This window comes from Delphinus delphis, chromosome X (assembly GCF_949987515.2).
Source record: "Delphinus delphis chromosome X, mDelDel1.2, whole genome shotgun sequence".
Taxonomy (NCBI): domain Eukaryota; kingdom Metazoa; phylum Chordata; class Mammalia; order Artiodactyla; family Delphinidae; genus Delphinus; species Delphinus delphis.
In genome coordinates, this window is record NC_082704.1 from 1,638,363 (window position 1) to 1,659,223 (window position 20,861).

Sequence of the window (20,861 nt, forward strand, 5' to 3'; positions counted from 1 at the left end):
TTACCTCCCAGCATCCTTGCTTATGCAGGGCTCTAGGGAGCAGGCTGGGCCCCTCAGGTTGTATTTACATCATGGGGATCAGCCGTGAGCCTCCTCCCCTTTCTGGAAGGAGGAAGGAGTTGAGCTCCTGGCCAGACAGCTCCCTGCCGGGAGTCCCAGCCGCCTTTGGGGCAGGGGGCTGAGTCGGCTGCCACTTGGGAAGCCTGGCTGTAAGGCCTGGCTGCTTGCCGCCCCTTGGGGACGAGCTCTTGTTCCCCGCAAGGAGTGGGTTCGGCGCAGGCCACAGCCATGGCCTGTCTTGCTGTGCCAGGGGCCCCAGGCCAGTCCACGAGGCTACTGGGTAGGGGCCAGCTGCGGGCTGGGGGCACGTGGCATGCCTGGCCAGTGAGTGCATGTGGCCTTTCCTGCCCAGGGCCGGGCCTGTGCCCAGAAGCAGCTGCGCTTCATGGACCAGCTGCTGGACGTGGTCCGGAGCCTGACTGTCGGAGGCTCCAGCTGCCACAGGTAAAGGCTCGGGACGGGCCCTCCCTGGAACGGCCGGTGGGCGCCCTTGGTCCTCCGTCTGGCGCTGGAGGGGCTAGGGGCCCAGCCCCGGGCACAGCTCCGGCTGGGGCTCTGCTCCCCGCTCCCGTAGAGGCGGCTGCTCCCTGGCCCAGGAGCTGTGGGCCGCAAGCCTAGGCAGGAAGCCCCACCCCCACCCCGGGGTGCCACCCGAGGTGCCAGGCTGTCGGCATGAAGGTGTGGTGCGGGCCTCGGAGAACACGGGCTGACCTCGGCGGAGGGTGGGCACCCGCGGTGTCTCCACACGTGGGTGGGCTCTCGGAGACCGGAGGAGATGCCTTCTCCTGGCCTCTCTGCCCGGTCTCATCTGGCCTCTTGGGTCTCTGGCCGGTGATGGCGTGGCCCTGGGGCTGCCTTTGCAGTGTGAAAGAGCACTTCGAGGACACCCGGGAGAAGAATGAGGCGCTGCTGGGGGAGTTCTTCTTGAGCCCCCACCTGCAGATGCTCCTGAGCCCCGAGTGTGACGCGTGGCCCCTGGGCGTGCAGCCGCTTCTCGACAAGCAGAGCAATGCCTGGCAGAGGTACACGCCCCGCTCGGTCTGTTACCTGGGACAGAGCCTTCTGTGCGTGGCCCACAGGTGCCCCAGTGCCCGTGATGGCACAGGGCAGAAGTGTCCCCCCTTCTTTCCCTGCAGGGCCAGCCCCTCCATCGAGTCAGAGGACAACAAGGTGGCAGAGCTGGCCCGGCAGCTGCAGGAGAGTGCCTCGAAGCTGCAGTCGCTCAGGGTGGAGGTGAGGCGCCAGCCGCAGGGGCGCAGGGGCCCCGCTGCATGTCCTAAGGCGAGGCACGTCGCCCACCCCAGCCTCAGACACCCCGTCTTTACGATGAGTGTGTCGGGAGGCCTAAGCGAGGTGGTGGGTGCCCACCAGTTTCTAGAATGTGATGGGTACTCAGGCTCCGTGAAGGCAGGAGTGGGGAGGCTCTTTGAGGAGTGGACAGGACCGTCCTCGGGTGGGCTTTCGGCGTGTGGCCCTCCCCGCAGCCCTGGACCCAGCCTCATTACTGAGGTCGCGAGGAGGATGTTGAGGCCCATGCAGGCCTCTGGTCTTCTGTCCGTCTCCCAGTTCGGGGAAGCGTGGAGTGGGCGGCAGACCCCGCCTCACAAAGTGGGTTAGGGCCCTGGTGCCGCGCGACAGGCAGGGCAGCCCCGAGGGACCCTCCGCCTCTGGCCTTGCAGTGCTTTGCGCAGCGCAAGCAAGGAGCCGCTGTGGGTGGGGCCGACGCCAGCACCCTAGACCAGAAGCTGCGCCTGGTCATCTCTGACTTCCGGCAGCTCATCGTGGCTTTCCTGCAAGTCTATGACGATGAGCTGGGAGACTGCTGCCAGCGCCCAGGCCCCAACCTCCGCCCGTGCGGCCCCATCATCCAGGCCGTGTACCAGACTCTGACCTCATGCAGCCAAGTAAGCGTCACCCTCACCCCTCCCTCTCCCTCCCAGGCGCCACCCTAGCCCCCAGTGAGGGACCTGAGGGCTTGGACAGGCTTGGACTCCCTGCGAGTGGGTGGCGGGTTGGGGCAGGCATTTCTCACGGTGCCATGGCCTGCACTGGGTCCTAGCTGAATGTGGGAGACCCTCGTCCCGCCTCCAGCTTCTGTCCCTGTATTGGCCTCACTCTGTCTTCACGAAACACCCAAATGTATCACAGCCTGTTCGTTCTTGTGTGGCCAAGAACTATGCCAGACAGATAGACAGAAGTTTGCCTGTCTGTGCCCTTGACCCGGTTCAGACAGATGAGAAAAAGTGGCCTCACGCTGCTGCGCTGACTACATCAGTATTGACTCAGAGCCCCAGAGGCTGGCCTGGAATGCTAGGTTTGGTTACGGTTGTGAGTACAGTCACCATGCGTGGAACTCTGACATGTGCTCAGGGCTTCCATGATGCTGGCCTTGGTTTTTTAACAAAAAAGCTCCTAGACTTCCGAACCTCTGACCGGCTTGTCCTTTGCAGTTTTACCGACAGGCTGAGCTAGGGCACATCCTCTCCCAGCAGAAATGCCCTTTTACTTTGGGACAGTGTTTTTCCCACCGTGACCCTGGCTTTGCGTGGCCTCTGTGGGATGGGGTCCGTGATAGTGTGGCGTCCCCGCTGGGCCAGGGGGGAGGAGTTAGGCTGGGGAGCTCTGATGGGTGAGTCTCCAGCTGGGAGACCTGCCCTCACCCTGGGCTGGTGGGTGGACGCACATGTTTGGCGTCAACCTGGGTGGGAAGCAGGAGACACCTTCTGTGGGTCAGACCACCAGCATTCAAGCCCACAAGTCCCCTCCCTCCCTCCCTCCCTCCCTTCCTCCCTCCCTCCCAGCTGTTGAAAGCGGTCGTGGAGGTCACTGACACCTCGGTGAAAGCCGTGCGGATGGCGAAGCAGCAGCAGGGCAAGCAGATCTGTTGGGGCAGCAACAATTCTGTGATGAGTCTAGGTATGTGGTCACCACTTTTCTGTGGCTGTGGCCACCCGTCTGGTGGGCAGGGACAGGGCCTTCACGGTGCACCTCCGCTTAGTGCCTGCCTCCTTCTGTGCTTGACCCGCATTTGGGGACTGGCCCCTCACTTTTCTTCTTTTTCCAATGCTTAAGGTTTTCTTTCCCTTGAAAACTCTTCTGACGGATTATAAAATAAAAACATTCACTGTAGGAAATTGGGATAACGTAAAGACGTAACGTAAAGACGTGCAGAGGTAAACTAAAAACATTACGTAATGTGGTGGCCCAGAGATGGTCGGTGTTAGTATTTTGGTCTGTTTCCCTCTATTCCGTTTCCTCTCGTCATCTTTTATTTCTTTGTGTAAGGCGAGTAGAATTACAACATGTGTACACTATTATATTCTTTCCCGTGGATCTCATTTTAAGCGTTTTCCCATGTTCTTGAAGTCACATTTTTAATCATCAGACACTTCCTTTCAGGCATTTGCTATAATTTACTTAACATTTTCTACTACTGACCCTGTGGGTCATTTTTAGTTTTATACCGTTTCACATGATGCTGTCACAGGATTTACAACCGTGACAAATGGTATTTGTTGTTTCAAAACTTGATTACAGTGACATGAGCAAATGTGTAATGTTAAAAGGAAAATGCAGGTTAAAAATGAAATATACAGGGGCTTCCCGGGGGCGCAGTGGTTGAGAGTCCGCCTGCCGATGCAGGGGACGCGGGTTCGTGCCCCGGTCCGGGAGGATCCCACATGCCGCGGGGCGGCTGGCCCGTGAGCCATGGCCGCTGAGCCTGCGCGTCCGGAGCCTGTGCCCCGCAACGGGAGAGGCCACAACAGTGAGAGGCCCGCGTACCGCAAAAAAAAAAAAAAACACACACAAAAAAGAAATATACAGTATGATTTCACTTATCTAAAGGGAAAAAAATGTAGAAGAATCCCTTCTAGGAGTTCAGCTAGAACATGGACGCTGGTTTGCTCTGTGTTGGAATCAGAGGTGTTTTAGTTCGTTTAGTCTTTCTTTATCCTGCTCTGCAGCCTTCACATATTCCCCAGCGAACATGTATTACACAGAGAGTTTCTCCTCTGATGGTCAATGTTTAAAAAAGGTCACAGTGAACATGTTTCGACATTTGCGCTTCCATCCCGAGGCGGGGTTCCCGCTGTCTTGTCAGTGAGGCCAGCGGTCTCCATCTTACTGATCCTCGTCAGCGCTGGCTTTGAACCTTCCAACCTTTCTGCTGTTGGATAGGGGCAAAGTTGTATCTGAATTTAATTTTAAACTTTTTTTCCTGAGTAAGTCTATTTTTCTTAGGTAAAAAAACACTCAGAAAAGGTTTTTGTTGTTGTTGTTCTTTTGTGATAAGAAAAACGGCCTTTTCTCTCTCTGAGTCTTAGAGAGAGAAAAGTGAAAAGTTGGATATTTCCCCTTCAATCCAGTTCCGATGACTTTAAAGCCAGTACTTGTGTAACCACAACCCCGGCTAAGAAATGGAACATGCCTCGCACGCTAGAGACTCCCACCACCTCTGCCTGCCCGCGGCCAAGCGCTGTCCCTGCCCGCTGAGAATTCTCTCCCTGTGCGCCCACCGCCCACGTGGGGGTCTGTGATCTGCTGACATTCATCGGTTCGTAGCCGAGGCCCTTGCACAGTCCCCTCTCTCTTCCGTTCTCCGACCTCTCTTGCCCTTTGGCTTTTGGCGGTCTGATTATAGCGTGTCTTGGTGCGGGTCGCTTTGCGTTTCTCTCATGTGGAGGTTTTTGAGCTCCTTGGGTACACGTAGCTTCGTGTTTCTCATCCACGCTCGGCCAGGTGGCTGACGACTCTTCCTTCCGCCGCACTTCTTGTTGCTCCCACCCTCTTAGAGGCCGAGCAGAGGCACCGGCTCAGGGCCGTCTCAGGTCTCTCCTGGGTGCCCGCACAACCCCGGGGCGTGCGCGTGGCCTTCTAGATTCCCAGGACTGTCAGAGCTCTGCAGAGCCCTCGTGGGCATCTCCTTTCCCATCCTCTCCTTCTGCGCCTTCTGGTTGGTCTACTGTTTGCCCCAACTCTTATCCACTGCCCGAGGCAACGGCGACTCCAGCATTTGCCTGTCAATCCCCCCCACCCAGTGCACCCCCAAGGACTGGCTTCAGGCCACATAGCCCCGAGCCCTCCCTTGGGGGGCTGTCTGCGTGAATTCGCGGGCCTTCTCGCCGCTCTTGGCCTCGTGCACGCGCTCACCATGTGTATACCTGGGCACCCAGGAGTGCCTCTTTCTGACTGAACTGCAGCAGAAGCCTCCATTTAAACACCCATCCTAACGTTTATCCTCATCACCGCTGTTGCTGTGAGTCTCACCCCGTGTGTGTAGTTGTTGTTAGTACCCATGCTCTCGTTAGTACATTAGTGACCGCGAGTGCTCTCCACGGCGTGCCACCTGCCCCGCGCTCACAGGACAGCGGCAGCCTTCGCCTTTCCCGTCTAAGCTGCGTGAACCCCTCCGCTTCCCCTGTTGTGCCTGCAGAGAAGTGTCTGCTCGCCATGGAATCCAGGGAGTCTAGAGTGCGAGCGCTGTGGTCAGCGTCGCTTCCTCGTGTTGTCTGAGACTCGTTCTTGGGCGATAGACACAGCAGAGAAATGACCCCTGGCAACTCCACGCCAGAGGCCAGTTGGAAGGGCCTTGGCGTTTCCCTTGTGTCTACCTGAGAGAGTAAGGGCCTTGGTCTCTGCGGCCTCGGGCCCACCACTGTGGGAGGTCCGTGTGTCTGTGCTACTTCACCTCCCCGTATAAGAAGCTAGGCCACCGATCTGGGTGCCAGTAGCCAGGCTATGTTGGTCACACGTCCCCACACCTGAAGTGAGGGGCTTGAGTGAGGGGACTGGGTGCGCCTACAGGGCTGGCGCCCAGAGCCGTGGCCTCGAGTGTGTGGGCAGGGCCTTGGCGATGTGGGTGGGCAGCTCGTCCCATCGTCATTCACCCGTCACCGGCTCGACTGGGCGGACCCAAAGCCCCTTCTGCCTCCCAGGCCATCAAAATATCAATGCATTTTGAAAACAAACAGGTTTCTGGCAGCAGCGAAGTCCATGGAGGCAATTCGATGGATGCAATGGGGGGAGAAAGCTGCAACCACGAGGACAGCCCCACGGCGGTGTGGCCGGCAGTCCCAGGGCGGGGACGGTGGCAGGTGGGCTGGAAGCGGAGGGCGTAAGCAGAGCAGGTCCGTACAGATTGGCGCTCCCAGGGAGACTAGCCTGCTCTTCTGTGAGGAAAATGATCGACATGCATGGCAAGCTCGGGCTCCTGACACGGCTGGTGGCCAGGTGAAAGCCACCTCTTTCTGGCCTCTGAGGGCCTCCTCTCCCCAGCCTGGACCAACACCATGGAAGAGAGAAGAAAGACCTGGAAAAGTAGGCCTCATGGGTCATTCAGATAACAGAACTTTCCAACCAAGTTGAATTAACATAGTATCTTGTCCAAACATACCTAGGAAACACCAACAAGGAGAAGCGCAAGCAGGCACCCTTAGGAGTTAAGAATGGGGCGGATAAACAAAACAAGGACAAAGAAAAGCAGCACAGAGGCCTGATGCGGAGAAAGGAAGGAAGGAGGAGGGCGGAGGTCGCAGAGCTGAGGGCTGAGTACAGAGCAGGTGGACCGCGAAGACGCATCCCCAGGCCTAGTCTCCTGCAATCTGGAGTAGCTGGGACGCAGCAGCAGGGCCCAGGCTTCCAGAGACAACACGACCCAGCCAAGCCCTGAGCCAAGAGAAGGCAAGGCAGGACGAGGGCCCGGAACAAAGGAGAGACGTGTGAGCTGAGGACGCGCCCGGGGTCGGGGGAGCCCCGGGAGCAGAGCGGGGCTGGGGCGTCTAGAGGTTGGGAAAACCTGAGGATTTAGTAAAGGCAAGTGACACCCCCAAATCCTATCTGCGGAGAGACGTGACCGTCCCCAGAGGGAGTGTCGATGGTGAGTAGGGAGGGTGGCTGAGGCCCACCGCATGATTCCTGACTTCAGAGTCGCCCTTGGGGTGGGCGCAACCAAATGCCAGTTGCCGACGTTGCTGTGTGGGAGGGCAGAGGACGGGTGTGCACCGGTTGCTGGTCTGACTAAAATCCACACAGCATCAAAATCAGAACAGCCCCTCGCTCCTGGGCTCCGGGGACAGGGGTGGGCAGGGACGTGGCCAAGCGAGTGGACCCCGGCCTGGGGCTCGGCCTGGCGCCCGCGGGGGCTTCCAGCCGTGCTCACCGGGCCCTGGCTCCCTTCACGGCTCCTGGCTCGGGGGTGGGGGTGGGGGTGGGGCCTGGGACCTGAGGAAGGCCAGTGGAGAGACGGGCTGGGAAGTGCTGGACTGACTTTGCTGTTTTCTTTTCTCTGCAGCCATCAGAATGGGAGGGGTAACCTGGAAATACAAGGTCTTCAACGATGGCCTGCCCAATGGCCTGCAGTAGCCTGGGAGCAGGGCACTCTGCCCCGAAGAGCCAGGCAGCAGCCAGCCCCCGTGCTCCCCGGGCTGCCCTCCACGTGCTCCGTACCGTCAGCGATTGGGGGGGGCGTGACGAGGGCCCGGAGGTGGGGCGGGGCGGTGTGAGCTGGGGACAAAAGAAAGCTCAGGTTCTAAGAAGTTGCCTCCAGCCTACTTTTTTTTTTTTAAACATCTTTCTTGAAGTATAATTGCTTTACGGTGGTGTGTTAGTTTTTGTTGTATCACGAAGTGAATCCTGCCCTCGTCTGTGCGGCCTGGGCTGCTCGGTTGTCTGCCCCATCCTGCCTGTCCCACGAGCCACCGCCACTGCCTGTTAAGCTTGGTCATGCCTCGTCACGACCTCTGGCTGAATGCCGCCAGAGCTCCCCGGCCGCCCCCTGCCCCGTTCCGCTGCCTCCCCTGGGGCCGGCCTTGGGGATGCCCCGTGAGGTCTCCTTGCTGCCCCACGGCCTGGCCGCTGGCGCCCGCTGCGTCTGGGTCGCGGCCAGTGGAGCGTGTGCTTCCTCCTCCTTCCTCCCCAGGTCGCCCGGCACTGGCCTGGGGGATTTTTGCCGGTGGCCTGATTGGTTGGCCAGGAAGCTGTTCTCTGCATCTCCCGTGAGCAGGGCGCCGTTCACAGCCACCTCCCTCCCTTCAAGCGCGGGAGCCGGCACCACTGGTGGGGCCCCGCCTCCCTGAGCCCGGCGTCAGGCGGAAGGCCGTGGGGGAGGGGCATCCCTCGGCGCTTGGTCGCCGCCTCGCTTGCGCCCACGCTGCCCTGCCCCTGCATCTGCACCTTCGTTTCCCCAAGGACCCTGTGGCTGCTGCAGGCAAGGAGGCTCCAGGGGCTGGGCGCTGGGCCCCCTCCCACCTGGGCTGCCAGAGCCCCCAGGCCTGGTCCCCTGCCTGCCTGGGGCATCCCCCAGATGGCTGCCCTGGGAGGTGGGAGGACGGGCAGGCCCCTGGGCACCACAGTCCAGGTTCACTGACAGCTTTACAGACCAGGGGACTCTGGAAGACCTGCGGCAGGAGACTGGGCCTGTGAGTGCCCACTGCCGAGTGCTGGCATGTCTTGCCCCGGGAGGAGGTCCCGGGGATGAGGTCACCCGCTTCCTGGACCACGGAGGGCCGTCTCATTCCCCTCCTGTTCTGACTGTGCCCTTCACCCTCGACTGAGCCATTGGGGCTGGGAAGGCCCCGGAGCCTGGGGTCTGTGTGGCTCCGGGCTGCCCCCACACCCGATCTCACAGGGCTCGGTGGAGGGCTGCCTCCGCCTGCCTCGCTTCCCTTGCTCCTTCCCTGGCAGCCTCCGCTAAAGGCTCCTGAGAAGTTCTGGGTCCTTATATCCGAGAAACAGATACCATCTCCCATTCCTGGTGGAAGATGAGCCCGCACCAAGGCCTGTCCTCACAGCTCACTTAAGCTTCACGGGGGGCAACCGGCTCACTGGTGACGGCGGGGAGCTGTGCCTTGGAGATGCCCCCGTGGGAGATGCCCCAGCCTGGGGCTGGGTGTTGAACCTAAGTCACACTGGGAGGCAGGGCTGGGCGGAGGGCTCGGGCTTCCTCCTCGTGCCTGTGACAACACGTTCCTTCGGCCTGGGCTGCGCTGCTCGCTCGTTGTTGGGACCCTGCCTGCGGCCCAGGAGCTGGATTTCCGATCTGTAAACACGGGGCATGTGTCCCAGCGGCTGTGGGCAAGGGAGGGGGCCGCGAGCCGGCCACACGGGTCCTGCAGCCTCAGGCCTCCTGGTTGCCCGACAGGCAGCTGGGGGGAGGGGGGCGCGGCCACAGATTAAAGGCCGCTCGGAGCAGCCTGTGTGGAGCCGGTTGCCCAACAGCCCAGGAAGCCGAGCAGCGCCCGCTCCCGGTAAGCCAGCGTGGCAGCTGCCGGCGGCCCGGAGACAGGCGGGGGGCTGGGTTGGGGCCAGCACCCGCGTGCCAGGGCACAGGCCAAGCCAGGGAGGCTGGGGATCACCGGGAGGGCTTTCTCAGGTGCCCTCTTGTGTGTGTGTACCTGGGGTGCTGTGCCTGAGGCGCCTGGCCACTGTGTGTCCGTGACCATACCGTCTTGGGCTGCACCTCCCCAAGTCCCCAGTGACATGGACCTGGCATGGTCTTCCTGTCCGTATACTGGAGGCAAGAGGCAGAGGCCTCTGGGCTGGGGTCTGGGCACATCAGGCCTTCCTTATGCTGTTTACTAGGTGGTAGTAGTGGGGATGGTCGGGGAGGGACTGAAGGACAAAATGGATGGGGTGACAAGCCCCCTAGGACACCTCATCCTGGACAGAAGTAACAGGGCCTGGTCTCTGGGTCCCAGCTTGGGAAGTGGCAGGAAGTGAACCCAGAAGGGTTGGAACCTTGGCCATGGGCACGGCTGTGGGTGGCCAACTCCAGGCATCCCCATCTCTTTGGCCCTCAGGTTTTGTACCTCTTGTTTGGGCAGCTGTAGGCTTCACTGTCCCTGTGAAAACATCCCCATGTCCAAGGGACCCCAGGCTGAGACCTTCGTCTTCTTGGACCTGGAAGCCACCGGGCTCCCCAGTGTGGACCCCAAGATCGCCGAGATCTCCGTTTGCCATCCACCGCTCCTCGCTGGAGAACCCCAAGCGCGATGAGTCTGATGCCCCGGTGCTGCCCCAGGTCCCGGATGAGCTCACGCTCTGCATGAGCCCGGAGCGCCCGTTCACTGCCAAGGCCAGCGAGATCACCGGCGTGAGCAGCGAGGGCCTGGCCAGGTGCCAGGAGGCCGGCTTTGACAGCGCTGTGGTGCGTACACCGCAGGCCTTCCTGAGCTACCAGGAGGGCCCCTTGTGCCTCGTGGCGCACAACGGCTTCGATTATGACTTCCCCCTGCTGTGCACGGAGCTGCCTGGGTACGCTGCCGGTGCCGCGGGGCCTGGACCATGCCCACAGCCATGGCACCCGGGCCCAGGGCGGCAAGGGTTACAGCCTGGGCAGCCTCTTCCGCTGCTACGTCCAGGCGGAGCCGAGGGCCACGTGCACACCCGGCTCATGGTTTCTGCACCGCGCCGCCGAGCTGCTCGCCTGGGCTGATGAGCATATGTCCTTAGCTGGGCCCGTGTCGAGCCCATGGACGTGCCACCCGACGGCCCGAGTCTCAAGGCCTGAGCCAGGGGCTCGGTAACGCTGCTGCCCAGGGTGACGAGGCGCACTCCCTGCAGTAGGGCAGTGCCAGCCTCCGCCGTTCAGCCGGGCCGTGTGGCCCGGAGCTGGACCTGGGCCAGTGCCTTGCCGCCCATCCTGGCGGGCCTGTGCGCCTGCCAGGCTTTCCCTGGCCCTGGCCTAACCTGCCCCTCAGCCCTAGAGCCTCCTCCCGGCCCCTCCCCCGGCCCGTGCCCTGGTAGAGGTTGCTGCCGCTGGCGCCCACCCTCCACCCCGTCTTTCAATAAACATTGACAACCGCTCACCAGCTGGCTTTCGCTTGCTCTCCTCCCTACACCCTGCCCGGAGTGGGCCAAGAGGGAGCCAGGCCAGGGGCACGAGCAGAGCACCCCAGGGCTGCCCCCTTGTGGCCTATCTCTGCGGTGAGCCTGGTCGGGGAGCCGTCGGCGTTCACAGCCTGGTCCAAGGGGCCGACAGGCTGGGGCTGTGGACCTCAGGCCATGGGCCTCTGCCCTGGCTGGTCTCCTACTGTGCCATCGATGATCACCCCTTCCCTGCCTCGTCACCCCAGAGACCTAAGAAATCAGCGAGCAGGACCTAAGGGACATCTGTGTGGCCCGAATCTGTGTCGAGGAGACAGAGGGAAGAGGGAGCTGCAGCCCCGGCCTCCAGGGGCAAAGCCCCACTCCTTCCTTTCCTGGAGCCTCTGTCCCAGCTCTGCGAGTGGCAGCAGGGTGAAATGATACGGTAGGTCCGGGGGGAGGGCGGAGGTGCTGGGGAAGGGCCTGAAAGGCACACGTCGAGCATGAGGGGTGGGTACCACGGGGGCTCCAGGCTGCCCCGCGCTCCAGGTGACCCAGAGCGTGTAGGAGAGGTGGCTGGCTGGCGCATTGAGGGCGACAGCTTGGAAGGAGCCCGTTCTGGGCCCCGTGTGCCTTGTGGCACAGCCCGAGGAGGGCCGCGAGGCTGCTCGGTGCGAGGTCAGCTTCTCGGCAGCCGCCTCAGCTGGGGAGCCGGCTAACCTGCCTCTGGGGCCCCACCTGTGTCACCAAAGGATGGGGAAGGCAGGGGCGGGCTGTCCAGGACGCAGAGAGCAGGTGAGAAGGGGCGGGGGTGGGCTGGGGCAGCCACGACCAGGAGTGACTCACACGAGCAAAGCCTTGAGCTTTGAGCCGGCCGGGCTGTCCGGGCACACTGAGTGGGTCAGAGTGACTAGAGCCGCTGCAGTGTGCAAGGTGGCAGACTGGTGTGGCCAGGACACAGGCGTAGCCATAAGGGAAAGAGCCACAGGGAACAGTTTGGGAGTGTGGTCTGTGCACTGCCCCTGCCCCAGGAGAGCACCCACCCGGGAGAGGGCCAGGGCGGGGCCTTGGTCCAGGAGCCTGTGGCAGGTGGAACCGAGAGAGGGGCGCCGTGAGGATGCAGGCGGCCAGGGCCCCTCAGATCCCCTGGTGCCCGGGCAGGGCCCGCTTCCTTTATCTGACCGGGCAGGCTCCCGGCCACCGACTCAATGAGCGGTTGAGGCCAAGAGGGCCTCTCCAGGCCCGAGTGGGCGGGTCGAAGGCCTGATCTGTGGCCACTGCCGCTGTGGTCTCGGGTTTCGTGCCCTCTCACCTTTTGAGGGCCCGGGTGCTATTCCCTCACCAGTCCCCACTCTCCTGGCCTCAGGTGCCCTCCCCAAGCCCATGCTCGGACTGGCCAGGCCAAGCCGTGTGCCTTCTGCGCCGAGAAGACAGGCTGGGACCTGCCCCCCTGCTGTCTGAAAGCTGTGATGTGCTGATACATGGTGACATGTTTACGTGTGTGTGTGTGCATGCGTGCGCACGCGTGTGTGCGGTGTATTTATTTCTCTGTCTCTCTGTGTCTGTCTCTATACACATGCGCACAGATACATCCAGATACATCCAGACGTATGTAAGTTTATTATAAACTGTACTGACATAAAGGATGCAAGCACACAGTTTACAAATAAAATCTACAGTTTATATAAAATATACAATAAAATATACGATACACTGTTTGTAAATTCCATATGGCCAGTTGAGTCTCACCAAAACCCCTTCAGTTGACTTGACAAACTGTTGTATTTGTACCTGACCCACGGTTGCAACTGATGGCTGAGTGCGGTTCCCACATAAACACTGGTTGGTATTTTCACTGATCTTGCTAAGACAAAACTGAAACAACAAAGGTGTGTGTCGGAACCTCGCATGTTCCTTGGTGACGAGCAAAATCTCTGCCGAATTGGATAGTAGTTTTTGATATTGGAAGTTTTTCCTTTTTTCTTTTCTTTCTTTCTTTCTTTTTTTTTTTTTTTTTTTTTTGCTATTCACAGTGTAGTTACTACAGACTCAAGTCTACACAATCAACTGAACAATAAGAGATGAAGCCCTGGTTTGTAGGCTGTGCTGATTCCTATGGGGTAAATCCTCCCACCAGGCCACGTTCAGGCTACTCATGTGGTTGAGAAGAGATTCTGGGTGGTGCACTGTGACATGGGTACGAGGGGGGAAATAAGACATGATGAATTTTGAGTATCTCCTTGGTTTTTTAATACAATTTAAATGAAAGGTTATACAATTTAATTTTTAATCATGGTGGTGTTTAACAATCAACTCTCAAAATTCCCGAACTTTTTTTTTTTTTTTTTAAATTCCCGAACTTTTAACATCTATTGGAATGGCTAAAATACAAAAGACTGGCCATACTGAGTGCTGGTGGGGATGGGAGACGGGACAGACCCTTAGGAAGGCAGTTTGGCTGGGTCTTAAGATGTTAAACATGCACCTACATAATGACCCAATGATTCCACTCCTGGGTATTTATTCACCCAAGAGAAATGAATTCATGCGTCCACACAAAGACTCGTATACCTCTGCTCATGGCAGCTCTAGTCATCGCCACCTCGGGTCCCTGGGCCGGTGAATGGGGGGAGGGACCTCATGTATCCACGCTGCCGAACGTGGCTGTGCAGTAGACTGAGCTCTTGAGAGCCAGCACTTTGAGGGGACTCACAGTGACTACGCTGCCCGTCAGGGCCAGACCCAAAGAGTCAACTCCACTGCTCCAGCTCGCCCTGGCCGGCCACCTGCCCCTCGTCAAGAAGCGTCACTGGCTCACAACCACATCCGTGTCTGCCAGTGGGGACGAAGCTGTGATCAGGAGCATACCTGATTGAGAACAGAACTATCCAGGCAGAGGGACAAGGCGACGAGGACAGAATCTGGACCAGGCCATGCAGAAGCCTGGAGCAGCAGCCTGGAGGCGTGTTTCCTCGGGGAGCCGCAGGCCGTGAGGCACCGTGTGCGCAGGACTTCAGCTTGTATCTTTATGAATCCCATCTGTCTGTCTTCTTTTGGGTCACTTTTTGTTCTTTTTTTCCTAATTTCTTAAGAGAAACACTAACCTCCTTTGTCAGCTTCCATCTTGAATAACTAAGGCGCTCAAAGGCTGCAGTTTTGCCCTGAAGGAGATTTTCCTGCGTCCCATAGGTTTGCCATTAAATGTTCCTCTTTGCTTTGCATTAGGAGATGTTTTCTAATTTCAGTTTGCATTTCCTCACCCATCTACTGCTTGCATAGTAGAGTTTGTCTTAATTTCCAAGTTGCTGAGACTTTGTGGTCATTTTTATTGTGGATTTCTAATTGTTTTGGATAATGGTCTGAGGGTGTGCTGCTTAAGGTTTTTTTGGGGGGGCTTCATTAGTTTTCTAGGGCAGCTGTAACTAAGTACCACAAATTGGAAAGAAATTTCCCTTTTTTATAAAGGCCCAGTCCTATTGGATTAGGGCCCACCTTACCTCTTCTGTACTTGACCACCTCTGTGAATCCTGGTCTGCAAAGAAGGGTCACATGCTGAGGACTTGAGAAACAGGGCCAGTAGGACATCTATAGATGTGCATGTGTGTATGCGCGCGTGTGTGTATGGAATCAGCTTATGCAGCTGTGGTCCGAAGGCCACCTGGAGGCAGAATCCCTTCCTCTTTTGTCATAAGGCCTTCAGCTGACTGCACGCAGCCCGCCCACATTATGGAGAGCGATCTGTTCAAAGTCTACTGATTTCCCTGTTAATCTCACCTAAAAAATCCCTTCACAGTGACATCTAGACGGATGTTTGATTGAACACTGAGAACCGTAGCCTAGCCAGCTTGACACAGAAACCCTCCAGCACAATGACCTCATCCGTGGAGATGGACCCGCACACTTTGCAAAGTGACCGCCCACCACTGATTCCTTCATCTCCTCTTCTTTCCTGAGGCCTCTGTCCTGTGTGGTGTGCTAGGCAGTTTCTGCGTCCTCACTCTCTTTTCCCTGCTGGGTGAGTGGCTGTGGCTGGGAACAGGACCCACTGGCTGCAGCGCCCCTGACCTGCACATGTCTCCAGATTCCAGCTTCCAGAGTTGCCCCCCTCCCGACGGAGTGTCCTGAGGGGAATTCAGGATGGAGAAAAACAGGGTACTGACCCTAGATAGTTAAGATGCATACCAAGGGAATGATTTCAGTGAGCCCAGACTCTTGAATCTCCCCAGACGTAGAAAAGCACGTCGTTAACTTGAGATGGCTGGTTTTGTGATTAGCAGTAATCGTTTGACGTTAGACTACATGTTTTTTGTTTGTTTGTTTTTTAAAGCAAAACTTCCTGTATATCGTGGCTCCTCCTTTACCTCTTTGGAACAGTTCCTCAGAGCTCTCTGAAGGCCTGTCTCCCGGGCTACAGTCCTCAGTAATGCCCACAAATAAAACATAATTCTCAACTTTTAGGTTGTGGGTTTTTTTGTTTTTTTTTTTTTTCAGTCGACAATCCATTTCTGCTGTGGCTGGTTCCTTCTGTTCGGAAGCTTCTAAGAGGTTCTTGTTTTCCTGGGATTTCAGGAATGTTTGCTTGGCAATGCCTGGGCCTCAGGCACCCACTGGTTCGGAGCTTGGTGAGCCCACCCACTGTGTAGACGAGGGGTGAGCTGTGACAGTGACCACGGTCCCAGGGAGGCCAGGAGGGGAGGGCGGGGCCCCGCAACTCCGTGGGCCCAGCTCTGCCTGGCGTTGGTCCTTGCCCCAGACCTCAGATCCACGTCCTCCCACTTAGGCCCCCCTCCCCGCGGACCCTGCCCACCCAGAGTCCTCTCCACGAAAGCGGAAAAGAAAGCAAACAGCTTCACTACTGATTAAGCATTAAACCCAACTGCCTGCCATGCCCATCTCCGGCCGCCGCTCATGAGATCGCCAGGCCAGAAGGAAGCCTCAGCCTTTTATCCAGCCAGGCAGTACTTCCTGAGATCGCCCGTCCCAGCTCAGGGCAAGTTCTGGTAACCAGGGTGGCCCTCAGTGCTGGAGAATTGCCCTTTATCCTCAGGACAATGAAAGCTTTCTCTTGGCCTGGAGGGGAGCTAGGGAACCTTCCTGAAGGTTTGCATTTCAAGGAGGTGGTGCCGGGGCTCTGAAGGAGAGCCCTCCTGGGCTGTAAGGCCGGCAGGAGGCTTATTTAGGTTTACAAAGATTTACAAACATCTCAAGTGGCCATTTGAGAGGTTATGTAAATCATCTCCCTGATTCACAAAGGGGGCGGGGCTCACCCAAGAGCTCTAAGGACAGGGAGGTGAGAAAGGTCTCCTTCCAGCAGCTCGGCTGAAGCTTTGCCAGTCTCTCCACTGCCGGTCTCAGCCTGCAGGGCTCCTGCAGCCCCGCGCCGGCCCTCAGGCCCTCGGAGGCCTCCAGCCTGTGGGCTCGATGGGCCGGTGACGGGGGAGCTCCGGCAGAAGGCTGCACAACGTCCCCCCTCGGCCGCCCTGTGGACCCTCAGGTGCTGCCCCACCGGACCCGCCTCTCCGGGGACACTCGGAAGTCTGATGAGTTGCGTGGCCTCTCCCTCACAAGGGCAGCTCCCTGCTTGGTGAAGGGCTCGGCGTCCCGAGCACACTCAGCGCGTGGCCCCTCAAAGGCCCACGGTGGACTGTCGCTTCTCACGGTCACCAAGCTTAGCACCACTGGGGCTCTGCGGAAAGGAAGTGCTCTCGGCAAGCCTGCAGTAAGCCTTCCCGGGACGGGATGGGTCGTCTCTAGAAAGGCCTAGCGCGAGGCCTTCACCCAAAGGGGTCAGCGGACCCCATCCGTGTCGGCCGAGGTGTGGGGCGGGGTGGGGGCAGGGCGTGGCTGGTTGTTTTAGCTGCTCCAGGCTGGAAACCACGTGGCGAAGAGCCGGCCGGGAGTGCGGGCACGAGAACCGGGCAGCCCCCGAGGCCCAGCCCCGCAGAAGGATGGCTGGTGACAGCGGCTGGGGAGGATGGGCCAGCGGGCCAGGCGGAGGGAGGCAGGAGGAGGCTGGAAAGCTGGAAGCTCTCTGCTCGCTCACTCCCTGACCCCGGCAGCTTGGGTACCTGGAGCACCTCACCTGCCTGCCAGGGCACGTCAGGTAGAGAACCTGGAAATCCTGCTCGTGGAGAAAGAGGAGAAAAAGCAAGGAATCAGCCTTTCCCCTCACATGTGCCTACCCTGGCCCGGGCAGTCGGGAGGAGCCTCGGCTCTTGGTGATGTGAGCAGATTCTGCCGTGGGAGAGCCTGGGTGCTGGGCCCTGCCCCTACCCACCCTGTTCCCCAACTCTGTGACCGGAAAAATTACCTCACAGGTCAACCTCAGTTTCCTCCTTTGTAAAATGGAAACAGTACAGTGGTGCCAGGAGGATGGATCGCACCCAGGGCTGGGCACATAGCAGCTGGGCAGTGAGCGTCAGCTATGATACAGCTCCTGCTGCTTGGAACCCTGGCCTAGATGCTTGGCATATCCTCTTCTCGTCATGGCCTCTGACCCTACACGCCGCCCCTGCGCACTGCCCCCCTCCCTCCCCAGCTCCCTGGGCTTCGGAATCTTCCTGTCTCTAAATGGGGGCCTCCATGTCCTAATACCTGGACTCTGTGAATGTGACCTTATTTGGAGAAAGGGTCTCTGCAGACATATGACAAATCTTGAGATGAGGTCCTCCTGGATTAGCTGGGTGGGTTCAAAATCCAATGACAGATATCCTTACAGGAGACAGGAGAGGAGACACAGACACAGAGGAGGAGGCGAAAGATTTGATGGGACACATCGCCCAGGAAGATATGAGTGTGGCTGACAAGGACGCTAAAAGGTGCTCAACATCGTTAGTCATCAGGGAAATGCAAATCAAAACCAACGTGATAGCACTTCACACCCACCAGGAGGCCTAGAATCAAGAAGATGGACAAAAACAAGTGTTGGGGACGACATGGAAAAGTGGACCCCTCATACACTGCTGGTGCGAAGGTAGCATGCTGAGACTGCTTTGGAAACCAGTTGAACACAGAGTTACCACGTGACCCAGCAATTCCACTCCTAGCTATATACCCAAGAGAAAGGAAAACATCTGTCCACACAAAAACTTGCACACAAATGTTCACAGCAGCTTTATTTGTGAAGGCCCAAACCTGGAAACAACCCAAATGTCCCTCAACAGGCATTGTGGTCCGTCCACACGATGGAATAGTACTCAGCAATAGAAAACGAAGGATTGATATACACACGACACCCAGGATGAACTTCAAAATCATTATACTAAGAGGCCAGGCAAGAAGAGTGCATACTGCATGATTCCATTAACACAGAATTCTAGAAAAGGCAAACTAATGTGTACTGATAGAAAGGGCAGTGGTTGTGGGGACGGGGTGGGGGGAGGAAGGGGCAGGAAGGAGGGCGCACCTGGGGGACAAGGCGACTCTCCAGGGTGATGGGCGTATGTTTACCGTCTTCATTGCTGTGATGGTCTTACAGGTGGATACCCGTCAAAACTCATCCAGTTGTACAATTTAAATATGTGCAGTTTCTTGTACACCAATTATACGTCTATAAGGCTGTCAAGAAAGATGAAGAAACAGCAACCTTCAAATCCTGGAGGGCCCCTGTGTTGTGAAGTCATGCACACACTGAGGCTAGCATGAGAGAAAACGATCTAAGTTTTCCAGATATTTGTCCTAACTCCAGGGCAAGTGGGAGTTCCCCAAAGTGCCATTTGAGGTTGCTCACGTCAAAGCATCGTGAGTGGCGGGCTGCCGCCATTCATTCCAGTGGGTGAACAGCCAGTGAGCACCAGAGCTGTCTAGGTGACTCTAGTGTGTACACTTGGTGGTCACCCATGTGTAAATTCACACACTCCAGCAGTTATCATCTGCGTCAACTTTTTTCCTCCTTGATCTTAGAATAATTCTTTCATGTTTTAAAAAAAATTGCTCCTCCTCAGGAACCAGCTAGAGACCAAACTTCTTCATCTGGCATCCCTGGCTCTCTGCCCTCTGGTTCTAATGACCTTTTACCCTACGACTGCCCTACAGAAAGCCCTCTGTCCTTCTAGGGTTCCTGAAAGCACCACACGTTCCCTGTGCTTTACTCCAACCCACTGGAAGTCCCTCGACCTCTGCTTCCTGTCCTGAGAGTTCACCTGCTACTTAGTCCTACCCTGACCTCCAGAGACGGCGTGTTACCCCTTGCTGCCTAGCCAGGCGTAGACTTAGCAGCCCCAACTGAAAGCCACTGTGTCCCGCCACTGAGGAAGGGAGTGAAGGGGGGGGGGGTCCTGGCAGCTTCACAAAGTAGAGCTAGTCTTGCAAAGGTCCTAAGACACCATCCATGCTGTTTCAGGGTGGCTGCCCTTGGTCCCCGTGCAGCTCCACTTCAAGGGTTCCCACCTTCCCTTTGCAGGGGCCAAGGGGCGCCCACATGCTCTCTCGTCTTCACCCCCATGTCTGGGTCAGCGGCCTTTCCTGAGACCTTTCACCCAATTGCTAGCCATTACTTCAAACCGCAATAGATGCCGTCTCCACCAGAGGGTGTCATTCAAGGCCAACACCCAGACATTCCTTATTTGTCTGCACCCAAAGTAAATGAATTCAGGTGGGACAGTTGAACAGTTACATGAAGATACTGCCACGGCACTTAAACAGCTCTTGAAAAGTGTCCGAAGTTTCAAAGAGCAAATGATGTGCTATGGGCTGGTCCAGCGTCCTGCAAGTTCATCTCTGGAGCGGAAGCCCAGTCCAGAAGTGTGAAGGGGCTGGCATCCAGGGATGTTGTGGTGGTGGTGGTGGTGGTGGGGGCCTGGGAAGCAGACAGGACATCCCCCAAGAGTCTCAGCTTTTATACTCCAGTCGTCGTCAGAAAGCAAGTGTGGGCCACCATCACAGTCCCCCACCCTGCCTGGTGGGAGACCTATTTCAAGGCACTGTAGAGGGAAAAATGCAAGCGTCCTCTCCAGACACTCTCTGGCTGATCCCATGCGACACCCGTTCACACCCTGTTGCACATCTGATTGATGACCACATCTAAAAGAAAACGATACTCAGAACTGTATCAGGGGCTTCCCTGGTGGCGCAGTGGTTGAGACTCCGCCTGCCGATGCAGGGGACGTGGGTTCGTGCCCCGGTCTGGGAAGATCCCACGTGCCGCAGAGCGGCTGGGCCCGTGAGCCGTGGTCGCTGAGCCTGCGCGTCCGGAGCCTGTGCTCCGCAACGGGAGAGGCGGCGGTGGTGAGGGGCCCACATACCGCAAAAACAAAAACAAAAACAAAACAAACAACAAAAAAAAACCAAAAAAAAACCTGCATCAGAGTAAACATCTAATGATCAGGAGTGAGGTTAGATGCAGAACGGACAAACCAAAGCTGCATTACTATTAGAAATGTCATGTACCTGGGTAAGCATTTGGAGACCTTGGAGCCTTTCAGGGCACTCCGAGACCGGAGTGCAGGTGCCTGGCATCTCTCCCGGCAAGTCCACTTTCTGTTGAAAGCACTGGACATCACGACCCCAGCCCCCAGTATCTAGTCATCTCTGGGTGGGTCCAAGGTGAAAAAAAGGCACTCACATTAAAAATCGAGTTAGCTTATCCAGTAGAACCAATGGGATGATGCTATGCTGGGGAGATACAACTCTTCTTTATTAAAAGTTGGTTACTGACTGGCCCATAAGAGCGAAACTGTTCACTTCCTCGAGCGATGGAAATGGGCAGCAGTGCGCATGGATCTATGCTCTTACCAGGGTCTGTCACGTAGCAATTGTTGCCCCAATCCTAAGCAGCTCCGGCTGAACAAAAAAGAGACCGGAGCCCGAGCACAAGGCCTCAGGCACCATCCCCTGCCCTGCGTGGGGACTGGTTTACTGAAGCCCTGCCGCCGGCTGAGCAAACGTTGTGGGCACCTCATATAAACACACGCTTCCCAGCTACCTTACCATGGATTGCAAAGACACCGCTCCTAATACTTCTTTTACTATCGGAAAACCCAAGGCTGCAGATGCTTTCC

General features: G+C 57.6%; 3 protein-coding genes across 8 annotated transcripts in view; 2 read left to right on the forward strand and 1 right to left on the reverse strand.

Annotated features, from left to right (window-relative positions):
• The window catches only part of HAUS7 (HAUS augmin like complex subunit 7), a 42,554-nt gene extending 34,909 nt beyond the window's left edge, over nucleotides 1-7,645 (forward strand). For 4 of the 6 annotated variants that reach the window (XM_060002586.1, XM_060002581.1, XM_060002585.1 and 1 more), the window contains 6 exons: nucleotides 413-504; nucleotides 924-1,082; nucleotides 1,197-1,293; nucleotides 1,740-1,964; nucleotides 2,862-2,976; nucleotides 7,352-7,645. In XM_060002586.1, the coding sequence (XP_059858569.1) occupies nucleotides 413-504; nucleotides 924-1,082; nucleotides 1,197-1,293; nucleotides 1,740-1,964; nucleotides 2,862-2,976; nucleotides 7,352-7,422 (759 nt within the window). In that variant the 3' untranslated portion in view covers nucleotides 7,423-7,645. The remainder of the gene's footprint in view (nucleotides 1-412; nucleotides 505-923; nucleotides 1,083-1,196; nucleotides 1,294-1,739; nucleotides 1,965-2,861; nucleotides 2,977-7,351) is intronic. The other 2 variants (XM_060002582.1, XM_060002583.1) reach the window with 2 other exon arrangements.
• Nucleotides 1-20,861, reverse strand: part of LOC132418601 (paraneoplastic antigen Ma6E-like) — a 302,944-nt gene that overhangs the window by 130,922 nt on the left and 151,161 nt on the right. The gene's annotated exons all lie outside the window — the stretch shown is intronic.
• TREX2 (three prime repair exonuclease 2) lies at nucleotides 9,242-10,828 on the forward strand. The gene is given in 5 exon segments (XM_060002184.1): nucleotides 9,242-9,305; nucleotides 9,858-10,007; nucleotides 10,009-10,302; nucleotides 10,304-10,499; nucleotides 10,502-10,828. Coding segments are annotated over 4 exon segments (648 nt in total). The 5' UTR covers nucleotides 9,242-9,305; nucleotides 9,858-9,915; the 3' UTR covers nucleotides 10,568-10,828.